This window comes from Coturnix japonica, chromosome 21, assembly GCF_054131305.1.
Source record: "Coturnix japonica strain WE chromosome 21, WE-NBRP24, whole genome shotgun sequence".
NCBI classification, from domain to species: domain Eukaryota; kingdom Metazoa; phylum Chordata; class Aves; order Galliformes; family Phasianidae; genus Coturnix; species Coturnix japonica.
Genome location: NC_140683.1, coordinates 11035270 through 11059118, shown reverse-complemented (window position 1 = coordinate 11059118; position 23849 = coordinate 11035270). Strand labels below are relative to the sequence as shown.

The window sequence follows — 23849 nt, the reverse complement described above, 5'->3', positions numbered from 1 at the left end:
GCTGCCATCCCCTGCTCCAGCTCCAGGGCCACGAACCAGCCCGGGGTGCCCCATGCCCCGGCACCACCATTCCCACGTAACCCCCCATCACGGCAGCGAGCAGGGGGCCCTCGCACGCCTGACAATAGCGCTTTCCTTCCCCATCAATAGCGGCGAGATGCACGCTGGGCTGACACGGAACTGTGCACAACAAAAGCCAGTGTCCGAACAAATCTTCTCAGGCGCTGGGTCCCCCCGGTGACCCGGGGTTAGCCCGGACTTTTGCTCCTGCCCGGCCCTCCGGAGCAGGAATGTCCCTCTGCGCTGCGCCATGGCTGGTTCCCACGCTTCCAACCTGCTTTGCTATTTATCAGCACCGAGCCTCTAATCCCCTTTGTGAAGGTCTGATTCAAGCTCAACACAATGTGGCAAAAAGCAGAGGGGGGAGAGGAGGGGATGGGAGAGTGGGAGAGAGGGAGGGGAAACGGTCCCAAAGAATGAAAATCAAACCCTTTACCTTTCCCCCTCCGGTTCCCCGGGGACTCCCCAGCCCCTGACAGCAGCACAGGCTGCACGCACACACACAGGCCCCGGCAAAGCTGGGCTCCAGGGTTTGCTGCTCTGCTCCCTGCTCCCACTGCAGCTGCATCTGATGTGGGATGGAGGCTGGTGGTACCCATGGGAGCAGTGTGAACCAGCACAGCCCTGCTGGGCACACCTTGTCAGGGCAGAGTGACTCTGTGCCCCCAGTCACAGCAGAAGCCCCACGTTGGACCCTGTTCCATCCCCACACGGGCTGCTCCCCTGCTTGCTCTGGTGGAGGATCCATGAGCCCCTTCCCAAGACAGCTCAGGAACAAAACAGTTTCCAAAGGCTTCGCTACTTACAAATGAGGGTTTTCAAGCTTTTGTCCCAAATCCAATGCTGTTTTCTTAGCGAACGGCGGGGAAAAAAAGTAAAAGAAGAGACGACCTCCAATGCTAATCTTGTTAGGTTAAACTGTTCTCTAAACAGATGGAGGTGCGAGGCAATGGGATTTTTGTCTTTCCAAGGAAGGGGTTAGATCCGTAGGGCACCGGGGGTCACCCCGGGCAAACTGGCAGCTTTGGCCTTTGTGTCCCAGGAGTGAGCAGAGAGTGAAGTGGTAACAAACAGTCAGGGCTGTTTGAGGTGGGAGCAGGGAGCCGGGGGCTCCCCCTTCACAGCGCACAGCCTTGCTCCAGGCGCTGGTGCCAGTGAGGGCTGGAATGAGCCCGGCACCGTGAGCAGGGCATGTGGAGTGGGCAGGGACCTGCAGGCTGCTCCCCGCTGCAGCACACTGCATCCCCCAAGGAAGAACTCAAAGCTGCCCCGTGGCTCTGCTGGGACTCGTCTCGTCTGGGGACAATGCAGACCCCGGGCAGGACACGCAGCATCCATTGGGCCCTGATCCAAGCCTGACTTCATGCAAGCACTGCACGGCCCTGGTCTGCCAGGAGATTCTGTGCATGCAGCTGTGAAGGGGAGCAGTGCCCCACGCCCTCAGGGGATGTGACCCACAGCACGACGTGGGAGGCCCCGCGCTGAAGGATCAGCAGTGGAGAGCAGCACTGCTGCCTGGGGCTGGGGCTGGGAATGAGCTGCACGAGCCTTGCTGAGCTCGGGGGACGTGTTTAGGATTAACCCAAGTTGTGTCCACACTGGCACCATCCCCAGCTGTGGACAAGGGCTGGCAGAGCCCCCAGGGAGCCAAAAAGGGAAACGAAAAGATGCAGCAGCCAACACATACCCTAATCCATACCCACACCTATATCCAATGCATACCTATACCTATACCCACACTACACCCAACCCATACCTGTACCTAATGCCTGCCCATACCCCAGTGCACGCACCTCCTGCTCTCGGCTGCCTTTATTCCCAAGCATATTCTCCCAGTCACAGACATTCTGCAGCCACTCTGAAGCTGGAACACGCTCAGGTGGCAAAGGGGAGAGCTCTGCATGATGAGATGCAGAGCAGCCTTCAAAGCTCCCTGTATTTAAGGGATGATCCAGCTGAGGGACCAGGGTCTGATCCCCACAGCAGGAGCCAGGCAGACACTGAGAGGCCCCTGGGGCACAGGGCTCATGCTGAGCCCATCTCTGCCCTGAAGGAAGCGCTGGGAGTTCCAGATCCTCAGTGTGGGCTGTCAGAGGGTTTGCAGGTGACAGGTTGGTGAGCAAACCAGGTGTGGCTGCATCCATGCATTAAACATCCACCCCATCCATTACCTGCAGCAAACAGCACTGACTGCTCCCCTGACTCAAATAAGAAAAAATAAATAAAGTGTCCTTTAAAATTTATTAGTTTCTGTTTTATGAACGTTTTCCCAGAGGAGAAAGCAGAAGTGACAAACCTCCCATGCCAGCCCACACCATAAACATCTCCTGCACCTTTGTAATGCCAGGGAGGAAAATGCCATCACACGACCCACTGGGAACACCGCACATCTCGGCACCAGCCTGACTTTGCACTGCAGCCCCTGAGTGTCCTCATGGCCTCCTCTGACCCTCCAGCAGCCCCGTGTCTTGCTGGGGCCCCAGGCCTGGACTCATTACTCCAGATGGGGCCTCACGAGGGCAGAGCAGAGGGGACAATCCCCCCTGTGCCCACTGCCAGCCCTCTGTGGGTGCAGCCCAGGGCGCTGGTGGCCTTTGGGGCTGTAAGCTCACACTGCTGCTCATGTCCAGCTCCTTGTCCAGCAGGACCCCGAGTCCTTCACAGGGCTGCACAGAGTCCCCTTAGGAGAGTCCCAGTCCCCACATGGGATGCCCTGTTTGCTCCCACACACACCTACCAGCCCTCAGTTACAGCTGTCAGGCAGGAGGAAGCTGTCTGGGTGGGAAAGTGTTCTGCTGTCAAACGAGGAGCGAAGCAGTGGCAAGAGCTTCCTTAAGCCAGAAATCAATCTGGTGACAACCGCAAACTTCTCAGCTGGGTTAACAAACAGAACAGCCACGTTATGTACTGCGCCCGCACAGAACAAAGCCCAGACTGCACAGTTCCCCTCTGAGGAGGAGGAAGGTCCCTTCTGTGCTCTGTGCTGGTGCCTGCAGTCCTGCTGCTCACCAATACCAACAAAGGTCCCCGGACCCTGCAGGGCTCAGCCTCCGAGGGGAGACCCCATGCAAAGCAGAACAAATAAGAACCCAACCAGGCAATAACGTGTGCTCTGCTTCTGCCGCTTCCATCGGGCACAGCGGAGCTGTTGGGGTGGCAGCCCCGTGCCGGGATCAGGGCACCGCGGAGCCGAAAACAAACAAACAGCTTGAGTTAATGGGGCGGCAGTTATTTTTGGCCTGGAGGGAGTTCACACAGTGCGTGTTGTTGTAGTAAATAACTGCGAACGGAGCCGGCAGTGTGGGGATGGGATGGGATGGGATGGGATGGGATGGGATGGGGTGGGATGGGGTGGGATGGACTGCACCGCACCGCTGTGCCAACAGGAAGGGTGCTGGTAATTCATAGCCCCAAAAAACGGTTAAGGAGGAACAGGACTATGGGAAGAGCCAAATCCTGAGCAGGTGGTGCTGGAAGGAACCAGCCCCAGGTTCTCCCTGCAGGTGCTGCCTGCTGTGCAGGAATGGGGCCACAGCACCCTCCTGTAGACCCGGGAGCTGCTGGCATTGATGGGTCATCCTGCATTGTGGGAATCAGCCGGGCTGGCCCTGTGTTGGTTGTGTGCCGGGCTGCAGATAAGAGGCCCGGGGCGCTGTGGGAAACAGGAAGAGCTTATCTCCCACCCCGAGCTGCTCCTCCCACCGCAGCCTCACTTTCTTCTCGCTGCTTTCCCAATCCTACATGATGTGGGGCTGCAGAATGTGCTTTGTGCTTTGCTGTGTGTGTGAGCCCTGGGCCTGGATCTCATCAGGAGATGAAGTTTAGCACCAGGACAAACCCACGGACGTGGCCATGGGTCAGGGCCATGCCACATGAGGAAGTGCAGACTTGTCCTCCCACTGCCCCACAGCTCTTTGGGATGCTCCACACGGGCTCTGGGAGCTGATGGCAGCACCAAGTGGCGGCTCCGAGACACCAGAAAGCAGCAGGACACTGTGGTGTGCGGGGCTGGACACATCCCTGCTCAGATTCACCATCAACACTGGGATGGGGCTGACGGGGCACACAAGAAAACACCCCGACCCCGGCGAGGAGAGGTGAAGGGGATTAAAGGGAAGGATTAGCAGAGAAAACTGAAGGTCGTCCGCAGTGAGAAAGAAAGGAGGCAGAGGCAGTGGGGCCGGCTCTGCCCCACACTCTGGCTCCCAGCAGCTCCTTTGTGCCTCCACTGACCCAAGGATTATGAGTGTGGGAACGGGGTCTGCCAGGGAACCCCAGTGCTCACAGAGGCGAGACGGGTGGGGGAGAGGTTTGGAGAGATGTGCTGCCACTGCAGCTCTGCACTGGGGCTGGCAGTGGTGCTACGGCTCTGCCAACCAGTGGGAGCTTTGATATCGGCAGGTGGGTGTATTCAGGTTCCCTGGAAACCTCAAAGACACTCAGTGTCCTCCCAAACACCCTCCTTTCCTCCTCTTATCCTCACATCTGACCAAGGTGCACTTCCAGCTACTGCTGTCCATGAGGATGAGCCCAACTGGAATCCCCATCACCACCAGCTCTCCTCTGTAGCCCAGCAAGGCTGCAAAAAACCACCAGAAACCTCCCAGTAAAAAAACAAAACCCCAAATGCAGCCACCTGACGGGACTCGAGCCCTTCAATCAGCACAGTGATTTATTGTGAAACGGGAGTCAGAGGTGAGACCTGCGCTGGAATCAGTGCCCAGGTGGGTATTTGTTGGACACGGTGCTGCAGACAGATGGGATCACAGCTTATCAGTTATGAGCATATCAGACAAACACGGAGCAGATTCTGCGATAAGAAACAAAATCTCAAATGCATCAGAATTTGCCTAGAAAGCAATGCGGGATGCACGGCGCCACTGTGCCAAACAGGCCTTATTCCAATCCGGCTCCAAAGCCATTAGTGTGCACACTCCAGCTTTCAAATAACCCCCATTAACTCCAGGAGATCAGTCCGAAGGATTAGTAAATAGATCAGCTGACGGGGCTGTGCTCTGCAAATGGAAAGTGCTCTGTAACTGCTCTGTGCTGTTACAGGATCATCGCAGGGATCCTCCACTGAGCAGTGGGACTCCACTCACTGCCGAGCACCTCCCGGCTGTGACAGCAGCCACAGCACTTTTTCTCTTCCTATTTTTCAGGCAGTGGGTGAGCACCGACACAGCCATGTAAGCACAAATGGAAGGAACTGGTATTGCCCTTTGTTAGGTGTACTGGGAGACCGAGCAGGCAGAAAGAATGTGCACGGTGCAGCCGGCACAGACACCTGTGACAGCCACAGCCCCCACAGCCCCCACAGCACATGGATCCAGGACCTGGTGCTCAGGGAAAACCCAGTTTGGCATTTGCTGGCACTGAGAGCTGGTGCTCAGCTCCTCCTCCTCCCCTCACCTGCCCACAGGAGCACATCAAGCCCGTACCTGGGTGATGCCCTCAGCACAGGCTCCTTGGGTTCACTAAGTGCATATTAAAACCAAATCAGAACAGAACAACCGAGCAATGAATGCGCAGCACCAGCCTTCCCATGTCCCAGCACCCGCTGGATCATCCTGTATGTCAGTGACCACAAAGAGCCCCACTGTCCCATCAGCCCTTCCCAGTGCCAGGCCCCATTGGTCCCGGTGCCGTCCCTGGCACCAGCCCTGGTGCTGCCAGCCCCCATCACAGCTCCCATCTCTGCTGGGGGTTGCACCGACTCTGGGAAGCCTCGTGTGCCCCTCTTACTTCATCTCATGCAGTGAGTAATTCCACCATACAGAGCCTTGACGATGATGGAAACAAGCGGAACGATCAGGAAGGAAATAAAAATAGCCCTCACGTGGCCCTGTGTCAAACTCATGTTTAGATTTTAATTTTATTTTTTGATTCCCAGTTTCTTTGATAAAATATTTTCCCATGCTGACTCCACGCAGAACATCCCCCCATTCCTGATGGATGAGCTGGGCTGCATCGGTCCCATGTCGGGAGCTCTGCAGTTCTCCCACATCCCCACCTATGGGACCCAGAGGCCTCTCAGCATCGCACACCAGCCTGGAGGTCAGGGCTTCACCTTCTGTCACTGATCCCAAAGCACACAGGATGGGAAGAGCAGCCCTGCCAACAGCAGCACTTGGGCAGGGGCAGCACCCAGGCTGTGAAGCCCCTGGTCACCAGGCAGGAATGCTCCCAACAGACTTCCCCAGTGTTCCAAATTCAGCATTGTTTGCAAATCCTCTCCTCTCCTCTTTGAAACCTCAGATGTAAATCAAAGATTCACGTTGCCTTACCCATCAGGAGCAGCTATTTGCGTTTGGGTTTTATTTCAACCATTATTCTGTACTTTTTCCTTTTCAGACACCTTTACCACAGGAGCAGGCACCAAGCACGAACCGCCAACGTTTCATTATGAAAAATCACTGAGCTGCAGAAATAGGAAGCGACGCTCCTTCCTCGGGCTCCCACCATTCATTCACCACCAGCAAGGAAGCACAAACATGTGCAGCCCCTCTTTTTAGGAGGATGTACTGAAACGCTGTGTCTTAAATACGCAGCGGCAGTGTGCTGGAGGTTGGGTTCTGGTGGGCAAATTGCATGGAGTAGAGATGTTTTGTTCCCAGTGGGATGGGGGCTATGGTGGCCACATACGCCAAAGGCAGCTTAAATGTTCTCATACATAGGATCACAAAATACCTCCAAATGGAAGGGACCCATGAGTCCCTGAATTAGTTTGGATGTTGACTTTGGAGTTCCAGGAGGGGCCTTTTCTCCCTGTGCGTTACAGACAAGCACAAGCAACACATTCTCATGGAGACTTCTCCACCAAGAACGGCTGAAGTGAAGCCAGAAGACCTCCAGCCCAGCTCTTCTGGCCACACCACTGATCCCCCTTCAATACCATCTCCATACTCATAATCAATTCTCACATCCATACTCAGCTCCAGACTGCACAGAGCTGTAGGTGCCCCAGTGCTGGAGGTGCTCAAGACCATGGATGGGCACTGGGTGTGCTGAGTTAGTGGGGGTGAAGCAGCCCATGGCAGGGCTGGGGCTGGGGGGCTGTAAGGTCCCTTCCAACCCAACCACGCTGTGATTTGAGGACATTGCCCATCCACAAGACCTATTTCCTCCCACCAGAGGAGGCCCATCATGTCTTGGCCTGGGCTGCTTCCTCCACAGGTAGAGTCAGCTTTGCCCTTCCTTCCATCAGAGGTATCTCTGAATGATGGCAGCTTGGCCCCAGGCACCAGCCCTGGGGAAGGACTCTCCCTTTAAGGAGAAAGGCAAAGCACTTTGTGCATGGATCTGTGCTTGTTTTGTCATGGGACACATTACCATGAACCCAAAAGAGGAAGGAAAAAGGGGGGGGGGGAGCTTTTGCCTTTCTGGTGGGAACAGCATTTGAGCTAACTTTGTTTCCCTTGGGGAAAGGCACCAAAATAACAGAGGAAGGGGGGTGTGTTGGGGGGGAATGAAGCTAAAACGGCGATGTAATCTGCCTGGGAAAAAAAGCTCTCCCAGCATCTCTGGTGAGCCCGGCCGCCAGCCCATCGCTGCACAGGGAGGCATGGGAAGAGGGCAGGGCATTGCCACTGTGTGCTGCTGGGGGCACCCAGCCTGCAAGTGGGGACAGCCACCTGCCCCAGCAAAGTGCCTCACATCTCTCCGCAGAGCCAGACCCCCAGTGACCGTGCCATTTATTCTCACTGTGCTCTGACTTTCCTTGAGCAACGTGGGCCATGAGCCTGCAGGACGCGTGCCAAGCTGGGCCATGTCTGGCATTCCCATGTAGGATGGAGGTTCCCACCTCCTGATGCTGATCCCAGCATCCTGCAGCCTGCAGGCAGCAGCCGAATGCTGCTGAGCATCCTGCAGCCTGCGGCACAGAGCAAAACCCAGCTGCAAAATGCACAACCTGCCCCCGAGGTGACCATAGCAAAGATGAGCCAACAGCGCAACAAGCCCAGGGAGCAGAGCAGCCGTTGGCTTGGGGCATGCAGCCCTGCAATGCGTGGATAAAGTCTCCTTGTCAGAACGCACTGCATGTTTCTGTGTGCTCCATGGGTTGGGGGGGCAGATCCCATTTCTCTTTGAGCAATGTCCCCATCTCCCTATTCTGTCTCTCCATGGGGGCTGCTTTTTCAAGCTGTTTGCTCAGGTGATTTACTCTGACTGGGAGCTCCTGCCTCCCCAAACCTCACCTTACATTTTGCTTCCCAACTTATCTGCATCTCCTTACTGGCTTTCCTGCCAGTAAGGACAGAACACTGCGTGTTCTGCCTGCAGAGTGCTGTGCTGGATGAGTGCAGAGGGGCAGCAGGAGGCTCTCATTGTCCCCGTGCTGAGCATAACCAGATCAATTTTATTATTAACACAGAATTTAACAACAGTTACATCAATGGAAGTAAACATAAAACCAAACAGCTTCAGGACGCAGCGCTCTCTGCCTCTGCCCTGTAGGGAGCTCAGGAGCCTCTCTATGAATTCAGGTGGGGAGCAGTCCTGGCCAGCAGATCAGCTCCTCTTCAGAACTGAAATGAGACACAAACCAACTGGTCACTGCAGAACTGGAGCATTGGAGCTTCTGCCTTTTCCTCCCCTTACCCAGCAGGGCTCTTATGGCACTGAGAAACAGACCAGACATTTGCTCTTGGCCAGCCCAGAGTGCCTGGCTCCTATCACCACATTGATTTTTGGGTACTTACAAATGGATTTTTTAATGACCCAGCCACCTCATTCTGGGTATGGAATTAGGACTCAGCATTTTGCCAGAGCTTTGCATGAATTGACTGCTGAGATTTGACTTCTGCCCTCGCTGAAGCCCTTAAGCAGCTGTTTCAAAATGATTCCCTAAAAAGCAAATGAAATATCTGCCCAGTTGCCTCCCTGTGCACGTGGCTGTGTGAGCTGCCTGACTTTTGTTCCCGCTCACATCCCTCAGTCCAGCCCATAATTACAGGGCCACGCAGGTGCGTGGTTATGGCTGGATGTCGGCACCTAAATGGGAATAGCAAGAAAGCACCCTCTGGCTTTGGGAGGTGCTGGGAGGCAGCAGGAGAGACAGGGCCTGGCCGTGCAATGGGGAGAGTCCCAGCCCTGCAGGGCTGCAGCAGCACAGCCCAGTGCTGCTCTTTGCATCCAGCAGTGAGCACAGCACAGCCCAGAAGCGACGAGCTGGGAATGGACAGGGAATGGCTGCTCACCTCCCTGCCCCGTGCTCTGCACTGCCCGCTGCCACATGTCAAAGGAGCTCGAGTGGAGCCGGATGCGCCCTGCACACCCCCTGCCCACAGGACCCCCCCAGCGCAGCCCCACGCTGAGATATGGAGTTCAGGCGCTCTTGGAGGCGGTTCTGTGAGAACATTTCTCAGAGGGCAGTGCACTTTTATCCCAAATAATTTTCCATTCCATTTATATCTATATAATAGGAGGTGGCGCTGGGGTCCGAGTTTTCCATGGCCCTGGCCCTCATTTCCCCGGCCGGGCTGACCCCAGCGCTGCTTCCCCAAGAATAACAGATAAAAGTTCAATGGGACGGAAGGAGCCGCGGCTCTGAGCTCCCACTGCTGCTGTGGGCACATGGACAGGGCAGCTCATGGACCAGAATCCACACAGTGAAACACCTGGGGGAAGAGCTGCACCCGGGAGAGGTTTCCAAGTGAACAGAGCTGGGGAGGGCACAGCTGGAGCACGGTGCAGTGTTGGGATCTCCAGCTCCAGGCAGACAGAACTGCACAGAGCACAGAGCATAGAGCACAGCGCTTTCCTGATGGGGAGATGCTGGGAGCCCCAGGGCTGTCGGGGGAGAGAGAATCTGACCATCCCTGCAGGCAATCAAGGCCAGGCTGGTCTGGTGGTTGGTGACCCCGCACATGGCAGGGGCTTGGAACTGGATGATCATTGTGGTCCTTTGCAACCCAGGCCATCCTGTGATTCTACGACCAATGCTTATAAATATCCAAAGGGAGTGAGGAGTGCCCTGACCCCACCTCCACAGCTCTCTATGGCAGAGCAGTGAGCCCTGAGCTGCGCTGTTCTGAGCCCACACTCCCCACGCCACGATCCTCAAGTTGGCAGCAGCATAATGAGCACTCCTCCAAACTTCCTAAATGTCAAGAAAATATTTACAGGGCCCACTTCTGCAAAGCGTGCACGCCAGCCCAAAGGGCACACACGCACACTTTGCTGGGTGCTGCCTGGCATGCTTTGCACAGTGATATTTATTAAACATTTGCGGTTTTCCTACTGAAAAACCCAGTAAGAGATGAATGCCAAGAAGTGGCTCCTCTGGGGCTGAGCTGTCCGGGAGCCAGGACACGGAGCGGCTGCTCTGTCCGCAGCACAGGAGCGTTGCTGGGGGATTCCGTGCTGTGCTGAGTGCTGTCAGTGCCATGCAGAGCCAGAGCAGGCTCTAACCCTAACCCCAGCCCTGACTCTAACCCCAGCATCAACCCTAATAGGGGTATTGATGGAGATTCTAACCCTAACCCCAACCCTAACAGGGGTTTGATGGAGATCCTAACCCCAACCCTAAATCTAACCCAAAACCCAACCCCAACTCCAGCCCTCACCAGCGGGTCAATTCACATCCCTATTTCTCACTCACACCAGCTGCTGTGGTGTGTGTCACTGCAGTGGGCTGAGCACAGCCCTGTCCCAGCTCTGGGTGTGCACGGACGGCAGAGGGGGCTCAGTCCCCCAGGTGAGCCCTGAGGGCAGCACTGCACCACAGTTTGATCCCGAGCTGATCTCCAGCTTCCATGACAGCGCTTAATTGAAAGTTTTCTAATGAGCTGTTTAAATAGTAATTAGAGGCCAGCGCTGAAGAGGGAGATAAGTCGTGTGGGTATCTCGCCCTGCAAGAAAGGACCTGATAAGAAAGAACTGAAAGATTTTCTTCTGGGATCAATTCCAAAGAGCAATTACCCCCCTGATACCACGCTGCTTAAACAGGAATGGATTGAAAAAACACTTTGCCAGAGCTGGTGGTGAATGGGCCGCGTTCCCAGCGCCACACAGGGGGGGCTGGAGGCTTCCTGCCAGCACCTGAGATAGGAGAGGATCCAAGCGGTTTCGAAACCGCCTCGTGTTGACATAAAATAATCATCAATTTCTGTAAAAGCTCCGTGCAGATGGGAGCAGCACCAGCAAGACGAGCTCTGCTTCCTGATGGGCTCCATCTCAGTCGTCAGCTCACAATCCCGGGTGCTGTGAGGGACACTCACCAGTCACCCCCAGCGCTGCCTGAGTATTCAGCAAGCTCAGACTTTGTAACAGGTTTATTTTCTTCCCATTCTACCACCTTCCGTGCCACAATGCAAAATAGCATCCCATGGGGCTATTAAAAAAACAGAGGGCTGCGCTCAGACCTTATCACACTGCCAGCACCAGTACCTGGAATGGACTCCACAGCCAACGGCACAGAAACAACAGGACTATGGAGGTGGTGGAGAGAGCGAAAATCCAGGAGGGATGTTTTAGACCGGAGTATTTCTCTCATCCTGAAGGGCATCCGGCTCTTTATGCGCAATTTCCCCCAGCTCCTTTGTTTTGATGATTCCCAATTATGGGTAATTACCGAATTTCATTAGCGATTTCTACAGCTTGTGCCAAAGCTATTTAGGAAAAATATGAATCGTTTCCACAGGTGATTTTTGAGAACCCCCCCAGCACAGCCCTCACGGCCCAGCACCTTCTTGCTCCTGTGCGGAAGCCCAGACAACCTGTGCAGATCCCGTCTGCTCCATCAAGAAGTTCAGGTTTCTTTTTATCTACCCTGGCATCACTTACTTTCAGAAAACCCATCTCTCATCCATTTTCCATGCTTAATTATTTTCTATTTTAATGTTCATTCTAAAGCTTTGCATACTAAAAGATTCAGACTAATAGACTCCTACGTGCAGAGTGCACATTCTCCTTACCCCAATTAACAGCCCTCTATTTGCTGTTCTCCAGCCAAACCATCAGCCCCTGTGGTTTGACAGATTTATAGCAAACCCTTCTTCCGTGACTCCAGCTTTGTGCCGCTGCTTTCCCACTTCTGCAGAAGCTCCCTGCTCCCACCTGCCTGCATGGAGGGCTCTCAAATGCTGCTTCCATTTGGTTCTGGTGTTTCCCATCCCCAGGCACATGAGTCACCTCCTCCCAGCCAACATCTTCATCGCTACCAAAAACCGGGGCAAAGTGCTCATTTTGTCTCAGGACTATACTTAGATCACCTTTCATCTCCGTCCCATCCTCGGCACATACCAGCCCCACTTCTTCTTTCCGGCTTCCCTTCCCATTTATATGGCTGGACGCTTTCCAAGAGTTGTACAAGGCACCGTTTGCCATTTCCTTTAATAACCTTGACAAGGTTGTGCTCAGCCTGACGTTCAGCCCTGCAGCCCCCAGCCCTGCGGGAAGCTGGTAGGGCTTTCTATCAGCAGGAGGGAGCTGCTGCTGACTCACAGCCTTCCTGGCTGCAAGGCCAGGGGCCATCCTGTTTGCATTCGGCCAGGGGATGGGGCGGTTAACCCTGCCATGGACCTGCTGGGTGAGGATGTCCAGGAGCAGCACCTGAACTGCATTGCTTACCCCAAGCCTCATGCCCTGCTGCCCGGCCAGGCCCATACTAGGCACGAGAGGAGCAATGTGGACAGGTGTCTGCACTCACTGCAGCCTGAGGGGCCACAGGAAATTCTTGGCATCACGCAGAGCTCGCTCATGATGGCTTTTATTTTTAGATCTCTCCTTTCAGAAGCTCCCCAAAACCATTAAAGGCTCTACTGAGCCATGCAGCACAGAGCACCTTCAGTGTAAACCCACAAATATCCACAGAATTAGAGGAGAGAGGTAGGTGGGAGGAGGGAAGCAGCAGGAACTTGTCTTGGGAAACAGCTCTACATGAGCACACCTTGCTGCAGGCAGGAGGACACGCACTGTGGTCCTGCTGCACTCCAGCTCACAGATGCACAAACCCCAGCGCAGGACTCCAGCTCTGCAGCCCTGCATGGAGCCTGCTGCCAGGTGCTCTGCACCAGCCGGGCCTGCCCTGTGGCAGGAGGAGATGCGGGAGCCTGCTGGTCAGCTGCGTGCCCTGCCTGCAGGCTGCTCCTGCAGCAGCCCTGGGGCACTGCCACCTTGCAGGGTCTGTACTGAGAGGAGCAAAGCTCTTCAAAAGAAAATGAGAAACACTGCAGTTCTTGGAAGGGCTCCAGCCTTGGCTGGGACGTTGAGACATGCCTTGGAGGGGATGGGAGTCCCCTTGGAAGATAATCAGAGATTTCAAGTCTCTCCTACTTCCTCCTATTTACAAAGTCAGTGAAGACAGAAAGCTGGTTCTCCATCCCCCACCCCACACACAACAACCTCTGCTCACAGCAGCACGGGGACACCTCCATGCCAGGTGACCACGAGGTCCTGGCAGCCTCAATGCTCATCACCCACAGAAAGGCGGTGTCGTGCTGTGGGATGGGCACCAAGCCCCAGGAGCAGAGCAATGAGATGAATGCTGGAGGGGCTGCGCTTCCTGCCCGCTGGTCCCCAGAGGCAGACACAGGTCCCAGCAGCCCCAGGTCCTGGGGATCTGCCAGCCCTCACAGCATCAGCAAGTACAGCTCTGCACACCTCTGCTCCAACAGGAATGTGAACGGGGCCGGTCCAACACTCTGCTCCCAGACATGGCAGAGCTGAGCACCACAGCAATGTGCGTGGCCTTGCACCATCTGTGCTGACCTGCAGTCACAGCAACATCCTCTGCAACACGCACAGCGAGGCCAGGAAGGGCTCCCAGATGGAGAAACCACAGCAAAACCTCCAAAGCAGCTGAGGGACCCATGGTTTGGATGGAGGCTGCTCCTGGGTCAACATCATGCCTTAACCTGGAGCTCACCCTATTGCTGCAGGAAGCTGAACTCCTCTGTTCAGAAAGTCCCGTGGCCTCTGGGCTCTCCTGGCACTGGGAAGAAAAGCAGAACCAGATTCCTCAGCTGCTCTGCAGCACTGAGATGTCGGACGCGTGTTGAGGGAATTACGGCGCCTGGTGATGCACTGCAATCACGGTGATGTTTACACAAAGCAGGAAAGGTCGCGCACTGACTAAACAGCTCGGCTCTAATGGTGAGGGGCAGCCAAGAGACACTGTGTGTCCCTGGCACCTCAGGAATCCCCTTCCACGTGCTGTGGGCTCCCCAGCTCTACCAGCACAGACTCAGCCTTGGGGCAGAGCTGGGGAACCACAGACCGGCTGCTCCCACACACATGGGTGCCTGCCCCACCATTATGGCAATGAGATGCATCACAGCACCAGCACATCACTGGGCAGGATGGGAATTCCTCAGCAGCCAGGGCACTGTGTGACCTCCTGTCAGCCCTGGAGTTTGTGTGCTTATATATGCCCCAAACCAGGGAGAAGACATGGGATAAACTGCTTCTCATTAGCAAAAAGAAAGAGGAAAACCTGGAAGAGGTGAAGGGACTGCAGGGAAGTGCACAGTGCTGTGACCATCATCTGTCCAAGTAAATGTGAACACCCTGCATGGGCGGCTGAGCTGCTGCTGTCCCAGACTGAGCACTTGAGGGACAGGGTCCTGCTCTCACTGCTGAAGTAGCCATGGGAGAGTCACGTCCTATTATGACTCAGCCTTGCGCTGTTCAGAAAGATGATGCCTTCCTATCCGACCCCAGGGACCTAGAAACACATTTCTTCCATTCAGTCTAGGAAACCTCAGGTCTTGTTCAAAGGAGAAAAGTGAAAGCTCCGAAATTAGGAATTTAGCAGCCCCAAATGGCACTGCCACCGTATGGCCAGGGTGAACAGCCTGAGAGCAAGGAGAGGCCATGGCAGCAGGTCCCTGTGACCCAGCTCTGCACTGAGGGCAGGATGGTGAGAACAACTGACCCAACACAGATCCATCTTATTTTTGAGTTAATACAGACTGGGATCTTCCATGGGGCCACGTGGAGCTGGCACACAAAGCCCACTGACCCCTCCAGCCCAATGCATTCACATAACTGGAAGCCCCACAAGAGGCAGAGTCAGGGATGGGTTGGTGGCCATGGAGCTGAGCACCGTGCCTGCAGGAAGCCATTTGTCTGCAAGGCGAGGAAGCAATGAGGAGGTTCTGGGGACGGCAATCCCATGCAGCTCCTCGCTGGTTTTCCCAGCTACCGATCCAAGAGTGCCTGTGTTTACTTCCAGCCTTCCTCTCTGCTCCGCTGCCAAGCAGCCCTAATGACCGGACGCAAAGCGCTCCACCAGGAAACGAGCTGGACTGTAGCAGACAAAAAAGCCTGCTGCACAGGGACGCTCCCCACGTTAACCCCGCTCTACCTGGGCTGCAGCAAGGTGGGAAAGGTTACTGGGGGGCAAGTGAGCCCCAGCACCCAGCCCTGCAGAGTCCTGTTCCATTGGCTTCTGCTGCCTGAGTTCTGCACCACAGGCTGCTCTGCGATGCCATGGAGTGTCACACCAAGACGATGCTGAGGAGCTGACAAGAGGAAGGACATGCTGAGCAACCGAGACACAGCTCTAGGTTCAAACCGACATGCAGTGAAGGCAATGGCAGCACACTGCTGTGCACCAGGAGTTGTGCCAGACAAGCAGCCACAGATAAATAATTCTGCGCACATTAAGAACTGCTCCATCTCACCTGTGTCCAAAGCTGCATTAAAGCAGTTACCAACCAACCCTACATAAGACATAGCACTGTTGCTACCCTGCCTTGCCAGTGCAGCAGCTGATCTGATTTTGCTCCGACTTCTTACCAAGGATCAAACATTGCTTCAAGCCAGAGCATCCAACAGGCAAATGCCTGGGCTCAAGGACATGAACCATTTGGGCCCTCACCATTTGGCTGCCCACACAATGGGCCGAGCAGAGGCCCCTGCCTCCCTTTTTGTCTCCTTGATAAACCAGCCCATCTCCCCACACCCCATCACAGCCAGACCCCTGGCAGGGCAGAACCCAGCACCTGGTGTGGCAGGGCACAGTGCTGGGCTGCGATGCTGCGTGACACAGAGCTGGGCTGCATCTGGCAGCTCTCACGCATGCTGGCCTGAGGCCAGGCGGCAGAAAGACGCAACCTTGGGCCAGCTGAGCCCTGCCTTTCCCAGCCATTGAAAAGGGACAGGGGCTGAGGCAGGAAGAGCAAGGAGGCAGCTTTTCCCTTTCTTCCTGCAGCAGCTCCCCACCCTGCCAGGCCTGCCCCATACACGCACTCCACACCCAGTACCAGGATGGATGTGATACCTCACCTTACTCGTTACATTATTGAAATAATCATGATAAGGGTGTCTGAACTTGAATGTATACAAAAAAGGTGTATTTCAGCCTTTGCAGTGATGCTTTCCCTACCAAGCAGTCCAGTTGCTGAATCCTGATCTGAACCTATGCTGCTACCTCTCAGCACCTCGCTAGAAACTAGTGCAATTGCAAAACAATGGTCGGGAGATGCTCAGTCCCAAAGGAGTTATCTGAGAATGAAAAAGCAATGCCAAAACATTGAATTAAAGAGCGAAAAGGACCCCATAATAAATGAAAAGGGAGCACAGAACAGAATGAAGAGCCCTGCAGGGTCCTGCTGGGTTCACGATCAGACTCTGCATTAGTAGCACACACGACCTGCTTCTCATTCCGTATCAGAGAGCAGTGGAAAAGCAGCGGGCAGGACTGTGCCGGGCTGGCTTTGTCCCTGGGAAATCCGGTGCTGCCCCCCAGGACGACGCTGCTTCGCTCTCAGGTGCGGAAGCGCCGCGGGTGGGAACGGGAGTCCCGGGAGTGTCAGCTGGGGAAGGAAGCAGCAGCCCGGGATGAGACAGGAAGGGATTACACACATCCCACCGCCCCGAGCCCGCGGCCCCTCCAACAAAACCATTCCTGCCTGTGTGCGCATGGGCTCTGGGAACTCCACCGATCACTTTCCTTTCCCACTGTCAGCACCTGCTTAGAGGTTACTGCCTATGACCTCCATGGTAACCCCGTACCAAGGTTTTACTGCCCTGAGAAAGAGATGGGGATGATAAACCAGGGCGAAGATGCTGAGCCCTCCCCCCCCCGTGATCCTACGGCCCCAGCGGACACACAGCCCTGCTCAGCGATGGGTATTTGCAGCAGAGCCGGGTCCCCTGAGGGCAGCCTGCATGCACTCTCTCCCATCAAGCTGGAGACCAAGGCAGGAATAATATGAACATATATTTTTAGCAGCAGCGAATTATTTCTCTTACAGAAGGAATATTTCCATGCTGGGCTCTTTCCCTTCCCTTATCACAGACTGTATATTTAGAGCGTGAGAACTCTACCTCGCACAAACAAACGCTGCCAGGCCACCACGCTCAGCACGGAGCTGCTCCGGCCTTTCCCGCAGGCCCCTTTTTCGGACAAACCCCAATTTGTGCTCCATAAGTGGGAAATGTCAAAGGCAGCGCCAAAGCTTGGGACAAACTGCACAGGAAAAGGAAAACACACTGCAGAGTTATTGATCAGTGAGTCAGCAAAACGAACTGCACAGAGAGGAGCTGCACGGAGCCCTGAGCAGACCCTGAGCCCTGCTGCAGTGACAAGCAGCTCCTCTGGCACGGCAGAGCAGGCTTCACTGCTTCCCCCTTAGCTGCAGGTGCACGTAGGAATCCCATGGGATGGATGGAACGAGCGGGGACATCCCTGCGGCTGCCTGGCTGCTAAAGCACTTCATACTTGCCAGCAGAGACTCTCATCAAGACAGTGGCTTTATGGCCTGTGCTGCTCGTGACTGAACTGCTGAAACTCCTTTCCACCAAGCATGCAAGTGCTGGGCTAACAGAGAAGTGACACGCTGCTCCATCACCCGGCTCCCACCAACCGCCCCACTCCCTGTCCAGTCCTACCTTCATCACCCTGCCCCATTACCTTGTCCCACCACCCTGTTCCATCACCCACCACCACTGCGCTGCCGCATCCCCCAGCTCCAGGGTGCTGCTCTCCAGCAGGGAACCTGCAGCAGGCAGAGCAGCCCTGGCTCACAACTACAGAGGCCTCTCATTCCTAGAGAGGAGGCTGATTTCACAGGCTGGCCGTGGCAAACATCCCTCCGATTTTAACCGCTTGTCATGGATGAGCTGGGGAGAAAACATCACACATGGTGGTGAGCACAGGGGGAGCAGTGACAGGCTCACTCCCGGCTGATGGGGCCCAGAGCACTCCCTGTGGCATCCCTAACTCAGATTTTACGCATTTCAAACAAAAATGCATCAAATGCTGTATTTCAACATTGAACGTGGGGATTTCACGGCCTGTGTGACTTTCTTGACATTGAGATTGATATGGGCTCTTAATCATAGGTAACAGTTGTGAGATGGAGCTGCAGGGTGAGGCCTCGGTGTGTCAGAGGCCAGCCTGCATTCTCTGCTCTCAGCTTTGCTGTTTATTTTCCCCACACCTCTGCTCAGCTATCAGCCCTCCCAGCGAGAGCAGAACAGCAAGTCACTGCTGAGCACATCACGGCACTGCACCAAGATACCTACAAGAGCAGCATGGGAACGGAAACGAATCTGACCGCCCAAACACTTGCAATTTGTGGTTGGAGGCAGCGCCTCGTAGCAGCGAGCTGCTCACACATCCTCACCTGTCAACTGCTTTCAACTGCTTCCCATACCGAGTGCTCCTTAGCTCAGTGCATACTTTAAGTCCAGGACAGAAATGACGTGCCTTGGCCCTTTACCATTCCCTTTCTTAATCCTCTTGATCCAACTGTAACAGGGATTTTCCCAGCCGTGAGTTACACCATCGCAGTTGGGAGCAGCTGCAGATGCAGCACATCCAAACTCAGACCCTGACCCTGCATGTCCTCCACTCGCGATGGCTGCGGAGCATCCCAGCCTCCTGCAGGCCCAGGGAAGGCAGCACAGGGCTCCGGACTGCCCCCTGCATTGCAGTTCTCAAACCCGGTCTCCTATCAGCCATGTTATTGCTGTCAGTGGCATACAGGTGCAGCAGAGGCTGTTAGAGCAGTTTCCAGGGTTGGCAGATGGGCTGGAGCCATGGAAAGGCTCAGATTCTCACTATAGACCTGGAGCAGGGGAAGAGCAAGCCGCAGGACTAGGGCCAGCTATGTGCTCCTCTCATCGTGCCCAGCACATGGAGGCAAGCACTTCATCAGTTAAAGGGCTGCAGTGGGGACCAGGGATGGGTATGGGGGTGCTCCAGAATCAGCACAGAGTGGGAGTGGGTCCCTATTGCAGCCCCACAGGAGCACACTGCAGGCAGGAACAGAACAGCAGAGCAGAGCACAGTGCTCTGCCAAGCCTCGTTTCTCCCATGCATGGGGCCAAGATTGGTTGCAGAGATATCAGCCCCACATGCAGTTTGCAGTTGGCTGGTTTCTCCAGGACACAACCTCTCTGGCACGGAATGAGGCTGAACCCAGAAGCTGAGCTACACTATGTGAACTGCTACCGATAGAAACGAAATCCCATTGAATACTGGAGAGCATTCAACACAGTGTGAAGAGCACAGACCCCCCCTGAACCAAGATGGCGGCCAGAGAACTAACACTGGTGTCTCCCACCCACTCAGCAGGAAAAGAGGGAAGACCACGAGGAGCCCTGCCATGGGAAATCCCACTGCCAGGGAGCCCACGGCATGTGGGGGGCAGATGGACACTGCTGAGGGACTGAGGTCAACAGGGGAAATAAAAGCCAGGAAAACTGGAAAGGATTCACACACATTTCTCATGATGCAGATTTCTGAGTAGCGGGTTGTGGTGAGGAGCAAGCAGCTGAAATGCTGCACTCCTCCTGGCTGGGAGGTGGAGATGGTTCGGGCCAGATGTGGGACCATGGGCATAGGAGGGGGGGCTGGCAGAGCAGAACATGCACACAGCAACTGAGGGACCCCGGCTGCTCCTTCCTGTCCACCTTAGTCCTGAAAAATACTTCAAACGGGGAAAAAAGCAAGAAGTAAAAGCCAAGAAAAAAGGAAGGGAAAGCAGATGCAAGTTTGGGGCAGCATTTGAATTGAAAACACAGGCAGTGGGAGTGTGAAAATGAGATCTCCAGACAGACGCCTTCTCTTCTGTGTGACCTGATGACTGGCTGCAGGAACAAACCATCTGACACTGAAGATACACGGCCACACACATCTCTCACTGGGTATTTCCAAGACTGCTTTCTGCTCAGTCCCTGCGTGAAGGGACAGTCCATTGCACAGCACTGCTCTTCCTTTATTCCCTGCTTATTATGCTGCTGCCACCCCAAATAGAGGCCTGGGGAAAAGCAACCTCTGGACACATGCTCTAAGACCCAGCAGGAACAAACAGTCCACCACCGGGGTCATGCACAGGTGCTGCAGCAGTCACTGCAAAGAGATGTTCATGAGTATACTCCCACAGAGTATGGGGAGATGGGAAGGGAGCTCCCTCTGTGCTGGGAGCTCAGAAGGGATTGAGACAGAGAAGTGAAGGCAGAAGTAATGGGAGATAAATGCTGCCTGGAAAAGCAGCTCCCAGCCGGTACGTGGTGTCAGCCTCTGCCGCCCAGTCTGCAGGGAGCTGTGGGCAGCTCGGGCTTAATTCAACCCAAAGCAAACAGCTGCATTCAGAAGCACCTCTGGATCTGCATGGAACTGGTGACTGTTCATACGCTGTGCAATAGCTCTGCATGTAGATGATCTTTCCATGCTCAGTGTCTGTTGTTTCACCTGTCCCATGATGGCAGCGGTTTGATGGATGAATTTAAGGGTCATATCCAGTAGTTTCACTGCGGGGTCTCCCTGCTGCACTGCTCGATCCTCCGCCTTCATGCAAGTTAGCAAAATCCCATGCAGTCCTCAGCACGGGGAAGGCCACTGAGGGACTATTCTGTTTCTTAAAGGATGAGAAACTCATTACCACTGCAGATGGCCTGGCTCTTCCAGGCTTCTTGCCTAAAATGTGTGTCCAGCAGAGGCCACAGACTTTACAAGATTACTGCTACGTAGAGTTTATGAGGTTACATAAAACATTTACGGCGGAGGCATTAGTAACACAGGGGACCATATTTATGGCCAGTGCATGCTCGCTGCAAAGCAGGGGCTGCCCCAGGGCTGAGCTCCAGCCCATGTGCTGGTATTTGGATCCCTTCCACCAGCGTTAGCAGCTGGGCTCCAAGGAGGGGCTGGGGGCAGCTCAGATGTCACCTCCCTGCTCCAACACCCACCCACGGGCTGTGGCAATGTGCCAAAGGGCCCCTGCACCCCCAGCACCTGGTCAGCACAGCCACCGTGTCTGTGCCTCCCCATAGGAGCTGAGACCGAGCTGGTCAGGGCGGCCCACAGCAGGGCAAAGAGCTCCCTTCTAACTACAGAGCCCAGCACTGTGCTGCTCTCCTCCATCACCCTGCATTCAAATGGCGCCCATTTACTCAGAAGCAAAATTAAAGATGAAGGAGAGGCAGCCCACAAGGCGAAGACTGGCTGGCACAGCTGGGACAGGGTGCAGAGCCTGCACGGGATGCTGAGCCCCCTGAACACAGAGGGGTCGGGTGTCTGCGGGGCTCCCCCCATCGCTCAGGAAGGAGGAACAACAGGAAGGGAACTTGCTCAGACCAAAGATAAACAAAACAGCCAGATAGTGAAGCCAGGAGCTAATTAACCTCAAATTGCTTTGGAAAGGGCTGAGTGGAGCGTTTCCTTCTGAAGAGTGAGAAGACGGAACTGTCCCAAGACGGCAGCTGCTGCTGCAGCCACATTGCACAGCCCCAGCTGGGCTCCTGCTGTGGCCTGGCTGTCCTAGGTGTGAAAGCAGGAGCAAGCAACCTGGAAAGGAATCACACTGTGCTCTTCACTCAGCCTAAACCTTGCTTTGGTTCAACTGCAATGGGCTCCCACAGTAACTGTGCAGAGCAAGGCGGGTGCATGCAAACAAAGCCCGGAGCTGCAGAGCGCCCAGAGCAAACCTGAGCTGCAGCGTCATGGAACCCAGCAGCAACACGGCTCGTAAATAAAGCCCTTGCCCTTGCTGAGTGCATTTGGCGTGCTGTATGATAAGGAGATTTACAGGAGGGGGCTGAGGCACAGCTCCCTTAGGCACAGAAATAAATGAGAGAGAAAAATTAAACTGATTGCTCAAACCCGAGGGCCAGTCAGGAACAATCTGGGCTCCTCAGAGCAGGAAATGACACTCAGCTGAGCATCTGTGTGCATGTCAGGACGGATTAGGAGCCTGTTAGGAACTCGACATCAGCTTTACAAGATGATTATGTGAGAGGGCTGCGGAGGCTCCGGACACCAGAAGCACTGCAGCCCCACAGCATCTCGGAGCAGCCGCTCTCTTGCAATACACTATTTCTGTCTCCCCTCCCTTTTGAACAGCCTTAAAAAATGACACCTGGCTGAGAAGCAGAGCTGAGAGATGTAGCTGTTAGCAAGGACAGGTTCCAAGGGCAGGATGCAGAGGGATTCAACACCCCCACTCTGCCCATGTGCTGCTGGAGGGGTGCAGGGCAATTCCAGGCCTGCATTTGTCATAGAGAGGTTCCGACATCAGTTTGAAAGGAAGTAAGCCTGTTTCTAGCACCTCCCTAGCTGGGTGGCCTATATGAGCAAACATTAATATTCTGCATTGTCTCAATATTTCTGGATTAGTAAAGGCTGTGAATAAAGCCCACAGATGGGCAGCTCAGCCCTCAGATCTCACCTTGCACACACAGAGGGCTGTAGGAAGGTAACACATCCCAAAACATTGCCATCACCCTGTGCTGTGACCACGTGGGCTCTCTTCTCTGCTGGGATGGGATGCTCTGCTGGGATGGGTGGAGGGCTACAAAGTCTGTCTGTGAGGAGATGTACAACTGGCTGTGCCAGCCCTGGAACAAGACTTGGGCACTTTTGGTGGCCATTGAGCTGTGAGCACAACGTGCACATAAACGCGACTGAACAGCAGAACTATTTGCATTTCTATAATAAAAGACACCAGATTTTAAGCCCATCAGATTCTAAATGCTCTAAAGACATTCTGGAAGCTCACTGCCATAAACATTCACCATGAAACACCCAGATCCTGCGCCAACTTCCCTTTCCCACTGAGGGGATGGCACTCATAAACCCATTCTCCATGACTGAGCCATAGGCACATGATGCTGAGAATTTATGGTGGGAGGTTTCTAGAAGTTCCCCATCCCTTTCCCATGGGATGCACTGCAACACTGGTGAAATACCATCCAACATTTTATAATCTTGCAATTAAAAACAAGTGCTCACTGACTGATAAGGAAGGATCCCAGCATCTGCCACGCAGCAGTAACTGACTGTGCCACCTATGGCTGAAGGTTGGTACGAGCATTTGGGCACCGGCAGCTACGGAAGAGAACAATGTGGATGAGAACAGTCCCACTGGCTGAGAAAATTCTCACGACTAAACAAGGATGGGAAAAAGACCCAGTGCCACACACAGCCTTATTGCTGCTTTTACTGCTCAATTTTACTACGAAAAATAAGCCAGAAATTACAGCAAACAAACAAAGGCAGCAAACAATCTTTGTCTCACAAAAATCCCAACCTCGTGATAAACTGAGATAAGAAATGGTGGAAAAGTTATTGTGCTGTTGTTGATGAGGGCCCCTATGTGCTAAACTGCAAGAAAAACAAGTGCCTCCCCCTCAGATGGAAGAGAATGTTTCTTTTCAGTCGGAGAAAGAAAAACATAAAGTGGCTCAACTGCATCCCTCAGATTGTGCAATTTACTTTGCATATTTGGCAGCAAAAGTAGAAGAAGCAGTTTGTAACTTGGGGTTTTCAGGCAAATGACAGGTTCTCGGTTCTCTGAGGAGCAGTTTGCTTTGGTATGCTTTTCTAATTAACA

At 54.5% G+C, this 23849-nt stretch overlaps 1 protein-coding gene across 20 annotated transcripts in view; it reads right to left on the bottom strand.

Annotated features, from left to right (window-relative positions):
- EXD3 (exonuclease 3'-5' domain containing 3) overlaps positions 1–23849 on the bottom strand; it is a 163411-nt gene that overhangs the window by 26805 nt on the left and 112757 nt on the right. For 3 of the 20 annotated variants that reach the window (XM_085521608.1, XM_085521609.1, XM_015878797.2), the window contains one exon: positions 8393–8588. The exons of the other annotated variants lie outside the window; for them this stretch is intronic. In XM_085521608.1, coding sequence (XP_085377734.1) covers positions 8583–8588 — 6 coding nt within the window. In that variant the 3' untranslated portion in view covers positions 8393–8582. Of the gene's footprint in view, positions 1–8392; positions 8589–23849 lie in introns of those variants that run through there. 20 annotated transcript variants of the gene reach the window in all.